The 16,121-nt window shown below is 38.4% G+C and overlaps 1 protein-coding gene across 1 annotated transcript; it reads right to left on the reverse strand.

Moving 5' to 3' along the window:
• Positions 1 to 6,057: 6,057 nt before the first annotated feature.
• LOC105041098 (ubiquitin-conjugating enzyme E2 variant 1D) lies at positions 6,058 to 13,817 on the reverse strand. Its single transcript, XM_010917900.3, has 5 exons — positions 13,530 to 13,817; positions 6,944 to 7,083; positions 6,694 to 6,819; positions 6,485 to 6,611; positions 6,058 to 6,377 (listed from the first exon to the last, which is right to left on the reverse strand). Exons 1-5 carry the CDS (start codon positions 13,555 to 13,557, stop codon positions 6,319 to 6,321), a joined length of 480 nt encoding a protein of 159 aa, XP_010916202.1. The 5' UTR covers positions 13,558 to 13,817; the 3' UTR covers positions 6,058 to 6,318.
• Between the last annotated feature and the right edge of the window lie 2,304 nt (positions 13,818 to 16,121).

Here is a 16,121-nt window from a genome sequence, read left to right on the forward strand (position 1 = left end):
AACCGATACGTTCGAAAGGCGCCTGTTATTAGCGTTTTTCTCAAATAACACCTTGGCACTCTATCTTATTATCACTAAAAGCACTCCCTTCCTTATTAATTCACATGCCAGTCCTAGGAAACTTTTTTTTTTCTAGATAGAATTAAATATGTAGCGTTTGAATTTCAGCTGAACGGAGCATCCATATATAATGCGGTAAATATTTTAAGAATTATGATCATTTTATGTCATAATTAAATTAATTTAAAAAAAAAAAATTTCTCAATAGACCATGGGGGAGGGGGAGCTCCAGGGGTGGGAGGTGGCGGTAATGGCATAGAGAAACTGCAAACTACGGGGGTTGGAGGTTGTGGGGTGGTGGCACGAAGAAGCCGTAGGTCATCGAGGGGTGGAGGTGCGGAGAAGTCATGGGTCATAGTGGGGAGGAGCGCAGAGCAGCCATCGGCACAGTAGGTGCGGAGAATCGCGAGCAGGCAGAGGGCAAAAGAGCTGTAGGTGGCAAAGGGCGCGGACAAACATGAGCAAGCACAGGTTGGAGAGCAGGTGGTGGTGAAGCGTGGAGAAATTGCAGGTAGAGAGAGATGGATGAGCCATAGGTGGCGCCAGCAGGGAGGGGGGTTGCAGCGGGTGCAGAGAGGCATAGGCAAAGAGAGGAAGAAAAATAATAATAATAAAATATTATTTTTTAAAAAATAATATTTTATAGAAAAAATAATGTATAATATCTTAAATATCTTTTATAATAAAATAATATAAAAAATCATCGTGGCAAAATCTTTTTTTTTACTCGCAAATGAGAAGATCATACAAATATAGTATATATACATCCCATAAATTCAGAAAATAAAATATCATGAAAAGGCATAGGTACTTCTACCACGTCTGACCACAAGTAGGGATGGCAATAAATTGGATATGGATTGGATCGATCGATATCCATATCCGTCCCGCCAGCAAAAAACTCAGATCGTGTCGAACTCCAAAAATGAATCAAATCGGATATACTCGAAATCCCTATACAGTAAAAAAAAATATATACAATAGAATAAAGCCCCATAAATTGAAAATTTTGTAGTCAAAGAAGAATCTTTTCAATCAAACAAATAAAATATCATGCTTCTACCAAGAGTAAGCTCTCAAAACCCCGCGGAACCAACTCACACTGCCACAACTCAGATAGAATCCCATATACTTGATAAAAAAAATCTAATTGAAACCTTGGAAACCCCTCTAATTTCTCTCAAGTACTCTCTTTTCCCACAGATCTCTGAAAAGGATAGTGAAAAGAAAAGAAAAAGAAGTAAAAAGAAAAAAATGTCAATCTATGTGGAAAAAAGACTTACCTCTCAATTTTTTCTATTTTTTCTTCATTTTTTTTGATTTTTTCTTCATTTTTTTCTAATTTTTCTTCTGTTTTTTCCATCCTCAAGAGTCCCAATCGGGTGGGAGGCATGGAGTGGCTGAATAGGAAAAAATCCCATCGAAACTTAAAAAACACCTCTGATCTCTCTAATCTCCTATAGGTGCTCTCCTTTCTTAAGATCCCCGAAAAAAGAGAAAGAAATGGAAAGAAAAAAAAGTAAAAAGAAAAAAAAATGACAATCTACGTGGGAAAAGATCTAACCTCTCAATTTTTTTCTTTTTTTTTTTGTTTTCTTTGATGTTTCCTTCATTTTCTTGTCTTTAAATTTTTCTATATTTTTTAATCCTCAAAAGTTCTAATTGGATGGGAGGCTCGGAGTGGTCCAACGGAGAAGCTTAGGGGGAGTCTTTTCTCTCGATTTTTCTTTATTTTTTCTTTCTTCAGGAGTTCTAATTGAGTGAGAGGCTTGAAGTGGTCGAATATAAAAGCTTAGGAGAGGCGAAGTGATCGAATACGAGAAGTTTAGACGGCTAGAGTTGTGTTAAATATTTGAGGATATATATTTATATATATCGGGTCGGATTCAGGGTGGAGCATTCTATTATCCATATCCGATCCATATCCATTTTGATTTTTCTTTTAAAACCCATATCCGTTTCGAATTTTAATTGGATCAGATAAAAAACATTCCATTAAAATCAGATCGAATTGGATACCCAATGAATCAGATTAAATTGTCATCTCTAGCCACAAGATGTCATCGATTGATGAGCCACATATGAAGTAACCCAATCGGCCACCCCATTTGCCTCAGAGTATACATGTCAGGCTAAAAAAAGGAGTACACCCCCATAGCATCCTATGGACATCGCAAAGAAAAAAATGAGTGTGCATGGACTTTGGCTGCCCATTGATTCAATCGATCACCGAACCACTCTCAATGATAAGATAATCCATCCGAAGCACTTTCCGTGCACAGTGGATATCTTTGTAGGTAGCTCTCAGCTTTGCACCTGAACCAGATTAGATATGGGGTTGCGGATAACAAACCTTTTTTTTTTTATTGGTTACGTAAACTAACTGATTTTATAATTTATTTTCTTAACATTTCAACCCTTGTATGAATTATTTGAAAATGTACCATTCACATATAACTTTTGTAAATTAATACTTAGCTATACATATGCTGTAGCAAAGATCAACTTGAATTTTTATGCCAATACTAACTTTAGAAAAATCTACATATAAATTTCACATGACTAGAGACAGAACTAATGAATAGCGTGTTTTATTAAATTAACAATTTTTTGGTTCATTTGATCAGAATTTTTTGTGAATATGCGATAATGCTGGGTATTCTATTATCCGAATGTAAGTTAAAGGATTGATCAATATATGCATTGTTTTGTCAGATAAATCCAGCATCCATAGAATTCATAACTTAAAAAAAGTTTGGTTCGAACTTAATTTCAAGGTGTGTAAAACTATAACTGCTTCTAGAAACTTCCTAATAAATTAAGTCTTAGCTTGACTCAAATATTGATTGCTTAAGTGGTCCATGATTCAAGATTGAACAAGTATGGTAGAATTTGGCACAGCACAAGCCGAATACTCCTTAATGAGATTGAATGATATTAAATAATTGCAGCTTTTTATTTTTTTTATTTTTTATTTTTTTTAGATAATTATGCCAAATATTTTTGGTTGACTTGATTTCTTTGGAACCTCATTTGGAGATCATGGAAACAAGTAAAAAAGGGAAGGAAGCATGAGCAAAGGAGTGATCACTACCATGCCCTCAATGTGAGGTGCCTAAATATGAAGCTTACAGCCGCGTTATCTACTTTTTCGTTGTGCAATTCTCCTTTGTATAACATGTCAAACAAGCAAATGAAAAAACATGTGAATTTGATGCATAACTATTGCCACGTATCATTTTTGGATGGCATTTGAATTAATTTTAGGTTTATTACGTATCAACTAATTAAGATTATGTTTGAGAATTATGCAGGTTGCATTATATTGATTTAGCTATCTTTTACTCCAAAAAATGGTGAGATAGGAATTTAGATTTTATTTTGATCAAATAAAATTTTTAGAGCATTTTTCTTCTTTTTCTTTTGTAGGTCAGAGTGGTTGAGCCCCTCGTTTTCCAGGAAAGCTATGACTTGAAGGGCACAATGAAGACAGGTACAAGTCCAGAAGACCTCGTCGAAACTTGCAATTACGAGCTATCGTAGTTTCCCTTATAATAGACATACGTAGCTTCCCACTTGATCAAAGTAGGCAGTATAGGATAACCATCAGCAACAAAAGATGCTTGCCCTCTGATTGAATTATTAATCCAAGGAACAGCTATGATATATTCACCCCATAAGCAACACTTGTCGAGAAAGTAACAGCATATCTCAGTCTTGACCAAGCTTTAGAGACCCTAATTTAGAATAGGATTGGGTTTGAATTGGATGGTTCAATTAACAATTGACTTAATTATTTTAAAAATTTTAAATTTTTTGAAAATTTTTATTTTTATCATGAACTTCGATTCGTTGCAATCAGATACTCAAATATTTATAATATTATAATTTTTTCTCTGAATGCTATTTTCATCTTACAACCGCAACAGAAATGTCATGTGCTATCATGTGACACTGTGAAAATTGATGTGATAAAAAATTAACTGATGTGAAACCTTAAACATCTTCTTCTTTCTTATTTCTTTTTTTAGCTATGATTTTTATTTTCTATTTTATTATTTTTTCTCTATCTTTTTTGGAGCACGACCCACTTAAGAGGAAGAAGATGGAAGAATAAAGCATGAAGGATTAGGATTAGTTGTTCTTACCTTCTTCTTAGTTTTTTTTTAAAATTTAAATTATCTGAAATTAGCTTTGTGAGTTTATAAAATTAGCTACAAATAAAGTGAACTAATAATTCAAACCATTATAAATTCAAAAATTCTAACAAAGAAAAAAAAAGAGGAAGCAACTAAGATCTCTGTGACCTTAAAGTTCAATTTTTTCAACACTTAATAAAAAGGATGATGATGGAAGCAATCTTGATAGTGGTTGTTGCCTCTATGGAGAAGGATATAGAGATGATGATGGTATAGCGGAGGTGTCGATGATGGTGTAGAAGATGATAGAGTTTTAGAAGAGAAAATGATGAAATTGAAAGTAGAAATCTTAGCTAAAAGAAAAAAATGAGAAAGAAAGTATTTAAAATTCTACGTCAGTTTTCATTACGTACTATATAGGGGTGGCAATCGAATCGGATTGGATCATAGACGGATCAGATCATAAACGGATCGAGTCAGAAAATCGTCAATCCAAATCTGATCTGTTTATTAAACGGATCAAAAATTCAAACCTGAACCCGACCTATTTATTAAATAGATAATCTGACCCGATCCGTTTAATCTATTTATTAAATAAATCAAATTAGGTTAAACGGATTAAACATGTTAAACAGATCGAGCTAAATGGATCAGAAACATGTTAAACAAGTTTTAAACAAGTTAAACAGATCTTAAATGGATTAAATAGGTCGGGTTAAATGGATCAGAAATAGATTAAACAGGTTAAATGGATAATCTGACTCAACTCGATCTGAATATTAAATGGATTAAACAAGTCAGATATTTAAAACTCATATCCCACCTAATTATTATTACAGGTTAAACGAATCGATCCATTTATGATCCAAACCGATTTAGTCTAAATCCAAATCTATTTATAATAGATCGAATTAGCGAGTCGGATCATATTTTGCTAATCCTAGTATTACATGATAACACGTGACATTTTCATCACGATCGTCAAACAAAAATAGCATTCGGAGAGAAATTACAATATTATAAAAATCTGATGATCTAATTACAATAAATTAAAATTCAGGATAAAAATAAAAATCTTTCAAAAAAATTTAAAATTTTTAAAATAATTAAGCCTTAACAATTTAACATATACCTCAACTGAGCCAATATCCGGATTGCATCGGGTTAGGTCCAATGATCCAAACACAAGTGGTACATTAAAGATTTAACACTGTCTAAACCATATTACCTCTTATATTAATAATTAAAAAACCAGCAGTCATTTTGGGAGAGTCAAATCCATCCCACGACTCCGGGTGATGTAAGAAATCTGCAAATGCTAGAACGAACTCCATAATGCAAAAGGATCCCACTGAATCAACGCTTTACCAAGCGGTCACTTCCCAGATACCAATCTCCCAATGAGACATGAAGTTAAGAATGATAATGGTTGATTGGAGATGAGCGCCCAAAATGGAAAAGGATAACAGAAGCATACGTGTACAGCATGCCAATGAAGGCTAATTTCATCATTATTACAAGTATAAATAATATAGCAAGAATCAGAACAGGTGAGTTTTGTTTTAAGCATCTAAACCGTTGAGTTTAATCCCTTACTTGCTAGCTTAATTGATCACCGAAGACAATTATTTATTCTCTAAGACAAAGAGATGCATAATAAATATGTTCAAACATCTACACCTTCATTGCCCTATTGGTACAGCCTAGTAAAGGTTGAAGTCATGTGCCCGCACACACGGACGCGCGCGCGCGCGTGCGCGCACACGCACACAAAAAAAAAAAAAAAAGAAAAAAAAGAAAAAAAAAAGGAAAAAAAAAAAGAAAAAAAGAACAGGGAAGAAAGAAGGAAAGGAGGAGGTTGAAGTCAAGACATAAGAATACATTAAGGGCTAATTTAAAGCTTGTATGCCTGCTGCACTCATAGAACAATATACACAGAAGCATCATCGCTAACTAGTGCATATAGCTTATTTAATAATAATAAAACCAAGATTACAACTCCAACTTCACATGTTTGGCACTGGCTTGAAATAAGTGCCGAGTCAGGGAACCTCTTAGTGGTGCCACCTATCTTAACCAGATTATATTTACATTACTGCATTCATTCATCTCCTTTTCCTTAAAGGATACAGCACCTAAGCACCAAACCCTTTTGCTCCATCCTCTGGTCGTCAATGCCTGTGAACATTCATTAATTCATTAAACTGCACATCTTAAGCTACCCCAACATAAATATAAGGGATCTAAATATCTAATAATTGAGTGCTAAAATCTGACAGACTTACCTTCTGGAGGCTGGTAAAGCTTCCGGTTCTGCGCAGATGACATTTCTTTCTTTAAATTGACTAATATGTCCTCCATGGTATACTCCCTTTGCCAGTTCGCAAGCATTGGAAACAGGCTTGGTTCGACCTGGCAATGTTATGATGTAATCAGCTACAATTAAATGTTGAAACAGTGGTAAAGACAGGATAAATTCTTAGCTAGTAGGTACCATTCCAGTTTCCTGATTTACACACGTCATGTTTATCCTAGTCTGGAATCGCACAGTTGGTGGATTATCTGGATAGTCTTTATCACAGAATAGCTTCAACTGATATATCCGCCCCTCATGGACAGTCTAAAAGTTAAATGCAGCAACAAATATTTGGATGTCATCAGAGGCATGAATATTTAAGGCAGAGAATAGCATGACAGACAACATCTTCAGTAGTCTAGAAAAAGTTGCAAGTATAGAAGCATACGTTGTGTGGACCAATAATTGTCCCAGTCCAGGAACGCATATAGATATCATCAGCATCATCCATTCCATAGCTGACAGTACCATCACCAATACCTTTCTCCCCTCTCTCAAGCTCTTCGAGCAATCTGAAGTTTCTTGGAACTGAAAAATAAAATGAATATGATGGCCTAGTTTCATACGCACAATTAATTGCCTTCTCGGCAATATACGCATGCATGTGGTGAAGGCATCAAAAATTTCAGAAACACAAGCTTGTGCACAATTTTATGAAGCATATAATTTGATTATGGTGCAAAATAAAACAATGAGCTGCAATTCTGGTCTGAAACATCCTGACTGGAAAGCAAAACAAATGAACAATAGGAAAATTTCAAGAAATCAATGATCTAGATATCATGAAAATGAACTTGTCTAATTAATGCACCGAAAACTCATGATTGACACTAGACTATCAATTACCCAGAGTACAAGGATACACGGCCGCAACTTGTGAAGATTTTTAAAGCCAGCTTATTATGCTTAAAGCTGGTGATCTAGATCCAATTAATCTGACCCAACCTAAACCACCTAAAGCCAGCCCATCTGTAGCAGCTACAGACTTGGGTCTGGGTCAAGAGAGGCTGACCAATTATCAGGTACTGTCAAGTCTGGGTTAAAACGGTCTTACAATATTTTAATAAGAATAGTTTCAGCAGATACTTATAGTATGATACCAAATACATAAATGGTCAGTTCCTAAATTTCTTTCTTCCTCTCAGATTCCCCCCTCTCCTCTTCCCTCTTACATTCTCTCTCTTGCACCTCTTCTTCACTCTATCCTTTCCTCCCATCTTCCTCACTCTCCTCTGCTTGATCCATCCAGTCATCCACGATCACTGGTTCCATTCACATCACCTCCCACAGTGCCAAACCATCACATGTAGCTGTGTCACAACCAACTGCCCTGTCCCCATATCACTATCACCATCTTCCCATCACCCCACAACAAGCCACCATCTTACTGCCATATGTTGCCTTTGCACCATCAAAGACCCAAAAGCAACTACAGTCCATTGCTGTCTTCTCCCCTCTTCCCTCCTCTTCCTTTGTCTCCTACACGATGGCTTGGATTGTTTTCACCGATTTGTCAAAGGATTCAGTCCTCCAAACATTCAAATATTCCAAATTTAGCATCTACAGGTACTCCAATTGCATCAATGGCTCTGTATCTACTACAATAACACACATAAAACTGCTATATTTTAAAAATTAGTCATTGATAACTGTGAAGTAATATGAACTAATGACCCAGGCCATAATTAATATCATAATGCCACTATTAGAAACTATTTTGTCTCACCATAGCTAGTCTGAGTGCTAGTCACACTCAATATACTTTATTACACAAACCTGTATGCCTTGACAACCACTAAAAAACTTCTGGTAGCACTTTATCACATGCTTTCTTTGTATCAATAATGATCGTGAATTCTTTTTACACCAGAAAGAACCCTATGTTAATTCTTTCCCCTCTTTATACAGTTCCATTGTCTGGCTCTAACAAGAAAATAACCTCCATTACTGGCCTTCCTAGTGTAAAATCAACTTGGTTCTTCAAGATGTCATCATGTCTCCATCTTTGCTCCAATGTGCTCACATAAAACCTCACACTAAAGCTTGTAACATTGATTCAGCGATTATGCAGTTTGGTGCATGTTTGTTTTTCTAACAATTTGCATTAATATATTACTCCAGTAATTCGGTAATATATTTGTTTTAAGAATACGTTGAATAAATTAAAAAACAAACAAGCCACAAATTAAGCTTCAATTTCAAAGCTTTCTGTGTAAAACATACAACCAATCTAATGATCTGGTGGAACTAAAAATAATTTGTACCTAAGATTGATGACAACCCAATTCTTGTAATATTATCAGCAAAAGAGAGAAACTAATCAAATTGGCTTACTTTAGCATGACAAAAAAAAAAGTATCATTGAAAATGCAAGTTAATCAATAACTTTTCCCAGTCCAAAGTACAAGTAATTTTATCTCTATTTTCTTTGTTTTACAAGGCAAGCATGCAAATTGCTCCGTTCGTAAATAATTTTTGATAGCTATTATTAAAGAATCATATGCTTACACTCTGACTAAACTTATTATTACTTAACTAAGATATTTAAAGCACAAGTTTATATGTATTCATAATGCATGACTGATTTATTCTAACTCACCAATTTGAGCATGCAACCTGTCCAAAGCAGGGGACAAACAAAAATCATGCCAGAAAAAGAGTACTGGAAAGAAAAATTCAGATCACATCAAAATTCAAATGTCAAATCTTCATCATCTACTTTCTCATTTTTCCTTCCCCTTTCACATTTTATTTATGATGTATGCACTCTTGTTCCTTTTGTGATATTGGCTCCATTTAAACATCAGTGCAGAGTTTCAACCAAAAAATCATCAATTCATTTTCACCTTGAATCATTAATTTTGGAGGTGGAAGAAAAGACTGCAAATTCATGCTGTTGAACCTATTCCCAGGCCACATTCCTCTCCTCCCTCCTCTCCTGATGTCCTGCACCCAGCAGCACTCCGAACCATAAGCAATAAAGAACTCATTATTCCTCCAACAAATCTCACTTCATCTCCAGCTGTCGTTCCAAGTCCTAATTTCTTAGGTTTTCAAAAGAATGGACATGTTGCAAAAAACCTGGGTCTTCAAAAAGTTGGACCTACAGAGGATTTCAAAAAACTATTCTGAAGGGACAAGGGCTTTCAAGAATTGAGTATGAGGCCAATCCTTTTCTCTGTTGACTTTTCTTGATCTCCACTATCCAAAGATTTATCTTCTTTATCAACATGCAAGGGCTGATTAAGGCCCCATTGCAGCAAAAATAGAAACTAATAATAATATGGATCACCAAAGGACCTACTAGTTGACAGGACACGTGAAAATAGCAATTGGAATATTTTGACTCTTGCCTCAAGCCATATTGTCCATCTTAAAGTCACAATTTATCATGAAAAAAGAATCTAATTTAATGGTTGTAGCACTTCATAACTGGCCTTTAGCCATACTAGTCTAATTTCAAAACCGTAACCCAAGAAATGTGCTTCAGCTAACTCGCATGTAGGAATTTATCAACCAATGCCTTGTAAATCCACTCCCTCCTCCCACTTAGTGGTCCCTGTCTGAAAACTTCAAATAAATGCGTGGAGTTGTGCAGCTCATTCCATGTCTAGGCAAGGGAAACCTAAATAGGCTTGTCGGTTTAGCATTTTTTGTTTCCCAATTGCAACATCATACATCTCTTATATAACCATTTTATAGGAGGAAAGTGGGCCACCTGAGATTTGAAAGCCACATAAAACCAAGGATGGTCTGGTCTCATTTGACTAAATCCATATAAACCACAACAATGGTGCATTTATCAGTATACATCCAAGCCCTCTAGATAAATGTCACTCAACTCCGAGATGATAATATTACAAGATGACAAGAATGAAAACATGTCGTCAGAATGTGTATATGTTTTGGCTAAAAAATTATTAAACAAAAATAAATAGTTAAGAATTTGTTAGTTTTACATAAACAAAGAAATAAAATGTTGAAAACTTGCTTGATAATCTATGTCCATCCATATTTTTTTAGGAACTCGCTATTACAAGTAATATCAGCTTTCATCCACTTCTTTGGCTGGTTAAAGAATGCAAGTAACCTCAGAGACCCAAAGCAAAAATAAGCAGTAATTTTTTGGGTCAGAGAGGAAAGTAGTTCCCCAATACAAAGTACAGATAGAAGACAACTAGAAAGCATATTACAATTATGTGCTTGTTTGTTATGAAATAGTAAAATTTACCCCAATTGTTGTTCCAAGAAAATGTATGATTAGAATTTTAAAATCAAATGACGATAACAAAGAACATATAATTGTTTTCTAGATTGCTTCTAAAGGGCTCATATTAGGAATAGAAATGTTAGCTACAAGCCTACAAAAGAAAGGGAGCGCTTCAAGAAATAAGTGAGGACTATGTGGTAAACAACAAAGAGGGGAGATAGCTGAGGACATAAATGTACAAGCACAGAGCAACAGCAAAATATTACGATAGAAAGGAATCAACAAGCAAGCATTCTACTAACCATGTGTACTAAACAGAAGCCTGTACAGATTCGCTTTCATAGTGGGTTAATTCATGAATAAGAAAATTCAAAAAGCCAAGGAGCATCTTCTTTGTGATCAATGCACTTAAGAAATTTAGCGAAATTTCATCATTTAAGAACAGATATTTGAACCTATATAGGTGCACGAAGTGAATACCTTGAAAAATTTAAAATCCCTACATCACCATAGACATCTCCATTAGGGTCTTTAAAAAAAATGAGATATTGGCCAGCTCGACGTGTGACCAGGACTGAGACGAACCTGGATCATGGTTTATCTTGGCCAAGATGGAAAGTGTGGAGTTTTTGGAAAGATCCAAGATTTTTCGAGATCTCAGCTGATATTTTTGAACCAAGATATCAAAATCTCAACCAATATGGTAGCAAATTATTAATTAAGATATCCATTTTAGGAGGCAAAACTGATGCTAGTCATACGTTCATATTGTATCAGCCAATTTCTTCAAATCAGTCAGTCGATAGGCCAAATAATAGGGACTGAGGCTGCCCAACAACATACAGGGTATGCCCAATGCCATTACAAACCAAGATCTTGGCCAAGGGAATTGAACCAGTCAACAATTCGGGTGGTCCAGATGATTCAGTGCTTAATAAAATCCCAAGCCTCCCCCTCCAACAGTTGCCTCACTCAATTTCTCTCTCGGATGCCTCCTCCCCTGATTTCCAAGGAAGATTTCCAAGTACAACTCTCTCTCTAAGTCTCTCTCCTTCTCCCTCCTCTCTCAATCCCTCTTTCTCCCCTTCTTCTCTTCAAACCCCTAGAGTTAGGGTTAGGATTCTCTCTCCCTCTCTCTTGCTGTCTCTCTCTCTCCCCCCTCCCTATGTCTCTTTCTCCCCTCCCTCTCTCTCTCTCTCCTTCCCCCCTCCCTCTCCCCCTCTCTCTCCCTGTTTTTGGTACACTCTGGCACGACAGGGTACAGACCCTTAACAGGATGTACCAATAGCCAACATATACGGTCACGATACTAGTTCGGCGAACTATGCTAAGACCTTTCTAACAATATCACGACCACTTTTTTTATGAATGATAATTAAAGTGGCACTATCACGGATACACGGTTCAATGAATTAGTCAATTTCTAATAAACTATCACTGAAATCAAAGAAACACTTGTCAATTGCAAACTAGATGAAACAACTGGACAGATATCACCTTTTAACATTTTTTTTTTGTTCTGCAACAATAAATAAATACTGTTCAAATTATTAAATTTATTCTATGTATCCACATATGTTGTCTTTTTGCTTTTGCCAAGACAGATACTTGGCCAAGTGTCTGAATCCAACTCTTCTTTCCATGGCCATGCAACAATAGCTAATTCACACAGCCAATTGGAAGTAATTAGTCAACAACATAGTAAAAGCCAGTTGTTGCAAGGTGGAAGAGTAGAGTATCACAAAGTTGGAGTGTCATAATAAACTTCTTTGAGTAAAGATCATCAGTCACATTCTCTAAATCCTAGCTAATCTATGATGCTATCATTTTTCAACAAAAGGATGTGAAGAGAGAGCCAGAGCCCATAAAATTCTATTATGCAACATATCCAAAATCTCTCTTTCTTCCTACACACACATGCACACGCACACATGATAAAAATCGAAACCAAATGGGGAAGAAAGAAGATTATGATGGATGTCATCCTGGTATCTACAACTGCCCAAGTAGAATGTGTTTCTTTGAGTTTTCCTCCTTTTATTTCCTCCTATTTACACAGCTGACTTTAAAATAGGCACTATAAGCTTGTAAAAAAATTTCTATATGTTCCACAGACCCATACCAACAATTCTCAAATTTCCAGAGTCAATATCGACTTCAGTACCCTGCTACAGTCCTCACGAGTAGGTCAAATGATGCATGAAGAAACTAGCATTAAACAACAATGATTTTGTCAACATTCTTTCTCAGCTAGAGAAGCATCAACCAGGTTAAATTATGTCTTATATATGCCACACTCTTATCAGCACATTCTGTCCGTGAAGGAGCCAGAATTTCCATTTTTTTTCCTTTGGAATTGGGGGAAGTGTTCTTGAGAGAGCAATATTTAGAAGATCCCTTTGTGTATGATCTCTTTATCATACGATAAAACTATGCAAATGGATATAAAATCACACACACGGGTTCTTCTTCCTACTAACCACAACCAATTAAAAAAAGAGAGAATAGGGGAAAAAAGAGAACAATTATATTCCAAAATATCATAAACAAATTCCTTTCTAAAAATATTAACTTCAGCAAATGAAATAGGGCAAATCGAAGAAAAACAATTTTATTCCCATCAAATCTTAACCCAACCATTTCCTATTTCCTTCCAAGAAAATCAAAGAAGAAACCCTAAAAGCGCCGCGATGAAGCACGATCCCCATAAAGGAAAAATAAATCCAAAAGCTAAGAAATCATGGAGGTCGTGATGAGAGCTCACCGACAACCCGGGATCCCTCGGAGCCCATTGCTGCGTCTCTCACCCTCTATTTCTTTCTCTGGAGCCTGCTTCTGGGGTTCCCTCGTCTCTCTCTCCTATAGTAGGAGAGGTGAGGAGGGATTGCGGCAACTGGGGGGAATTAGGGCAGGTAACTGATTCGGGCTCAGTTCCCCCCACGCGAAGGAAAAAACAAAGAGAGGAGGGGGGGGTGGAATACAGTGAGAGAAAAGAGGAGGCGAGCCGCCCCTCCCACAAGGCTGGCTCTTGATAACGCGATAGTAGACGTCGAGACGTGGTGGTGATGGGAGCGCGTACGAAATATCGACGGCGGGGAGAGAATACTGAGCCAAAAGGTACCTTTATCTGAGGGGTTTTTTTTATTTTTATTTTTTACGTATATATTTTTTTAAACATTTAAATTTATATAAATATTTTTTTAAAAATTAATATATATATATATTTATTTATAAAATATTTATTTTTGTATGTATATTTTTTATTTTTTTATATATATCCATACCATTTAATATTGTTAAAAAATTAATAATTTAAAATTTTTAAATATATATATATATATATATAATAATTTTATGAAAATATTTATGTAAATTTGAGTGTTTTCAAAGATATACATGTAATTTTCTTTTTTTTGAACGGTTCAAAAGCCCGTCTAAATCCACCCGTCGGTGTGCCGACTTTATCCATGGGACCGTATTTTAGATGCCTTCTTTTGAAAACTTAAACATTACCGGCAGAGGGGTATTGGAAAGTTACCTTAGGTCCCTTTTCTTCAGAAAATGGGCGAGATGAGCATCCGCGGAGGGCGAAAAAAGTGAATGCGTTATGGATCTCTGCACCGGGGGCCAACTTTAAGGGCCCAAAGCCACCGAAGTGACATTATTTTGTCCTGGAGAAGAACATTCCCTGTTCCCGTGGCTAACTTTCCCACGTCTATAACAAACTAGCATCAATTTTTCATAATTTAATCTAACATAAACCGACTTTGGATCTCCCTCAGGGCCTATCAGAAACCACAATCCTGATAGGTTGACCTGGCCGTGTCAGCAATTGGAACCAGACTGTCGGGAGTCCAGTATTCAAAGGGCCGTTGCTGAACGCTGGAAGCTTATTTCGCCATTTTATAATACGATTGAGCAACCTGCCATTAATAACCCGGCGTCCTTCTATTAGAATATTTAATGAATCAATTTTAGAACTGTTGGGGATACCCGCCGACCGACTGCCGGAGGGCCCGACTGCCGGAGGGCCCGACCGCCCGACCGACGGCCCGGAGGGCCCGACCGCCGACCGACTGCCGGAGGGCACCGACTGACGACCCGACCGTCTCCGACGGACGACTCCGACTGGCCGATAGACCATCCGACAGTTGGTCGGGGCGACCGACTGACGGATGCCATCAGCGGTTAACTACCGACCAGTCTACGGCCCATCGCCGACCGGAGGTATGTCGGGCGTAACCATCCCGACCGACTGAACCCGGGGGTCTGAGGCCCGACTTACATGATGCTCGCCGACCAATGGAGGAGCCCGACACCACTTAGCTGGCTACCGACTTTGGGTCGGTCGGCTCCTCCAATTACCGTACAGCCGTCAGACGTTGTCAGCTCTGACACGGACAGGCGGCACAGTTACCTAGGGGCATTGTCCCGCCGAGAGCCGGGTCAACTCAGGTGATTAGACGGCCGCACGGCGACATGACGTTTTCACGGCGGCTCTGACAGCCCACAGTGAGTTGACAGTTCCTCACTTGTCCGCGCCATTAATGACGGCGCCATACCTAGCTCCACTATATATACCAAGGAAGGCAACAGTGCAAGGGATCGATCCGCCCGTCTCCCCCACATACGCAGGCTCGCTCCTCCCCCTCACTCTCTCTTTCTCAGAGCTCTCTGTCTGCATTTCACTGTTGCCCAGTCACCTCTCTGACTTGACCGTCGGAGGGTCCCCGACCGGAGCCGCCTCCGGTCAGTGCGGACTTCCTTTTGCAGGTGCACGCTCCCCGGCGATCGGGCGATGAGGCGATTGGCCGCAACAGATTGGCGCGCCAGTCTGGGGAAACAGCATGACAAAGACAAGAGCTCAACGATCGAGAGTCACTGGGTCGGCGAGGCGCTCTTCCCGCCGGGAAGAGGCCTCCCCGCCCCCACCGGCGGCGGAGCCTAGCTCTCCGCGCCCTGCAGTGACCACGGAGGCCCAGATTGCGGCCATCGTACGGCAGATGACCATACTGACCGACGCAGTCAAAAGCCTCCAGCAACAACCGGCGGCCCGACCTATGCCTTCCAGGAGCAGCCGCCGACGGCCGCGCCGACCCCTGTCGCCTCCATTCGAGCGCTCCCAACAGCGCTCCCACGGAGAGGAGGAGGGGCGACCACGGCGCGACGACCGACGGTCCCAGCGGCCCTCTCCTTCCCCGTTGGAACGGGCAAGGAAGGAAAAGCGGCCGCGCACACCGTCGGCCTCTCTCTCAGAATCTTCCGGAGGCTCCACCCCTGGGGTCTCCCAGCATCGACGAGCGGACGACTACGAGCGACGGTTCGAGGAAATCGACCGCCGACTCGCCCAACTGCA

Source organism: Elaeis guineensis, chromosome 3 (assembly GCF_000442705.2).
Source record: "Elaeis guineensis isolate ETL-2024a chromosome 3, EG11, whole genome shotgun sequence".
Classification (NCBI taxonomy): Eukaryota; Viridiplantae; Streptophyta; class Magnoliopsida; order Arecales; family Arecaceae; genus Elaeis; species Elaeis guineensis.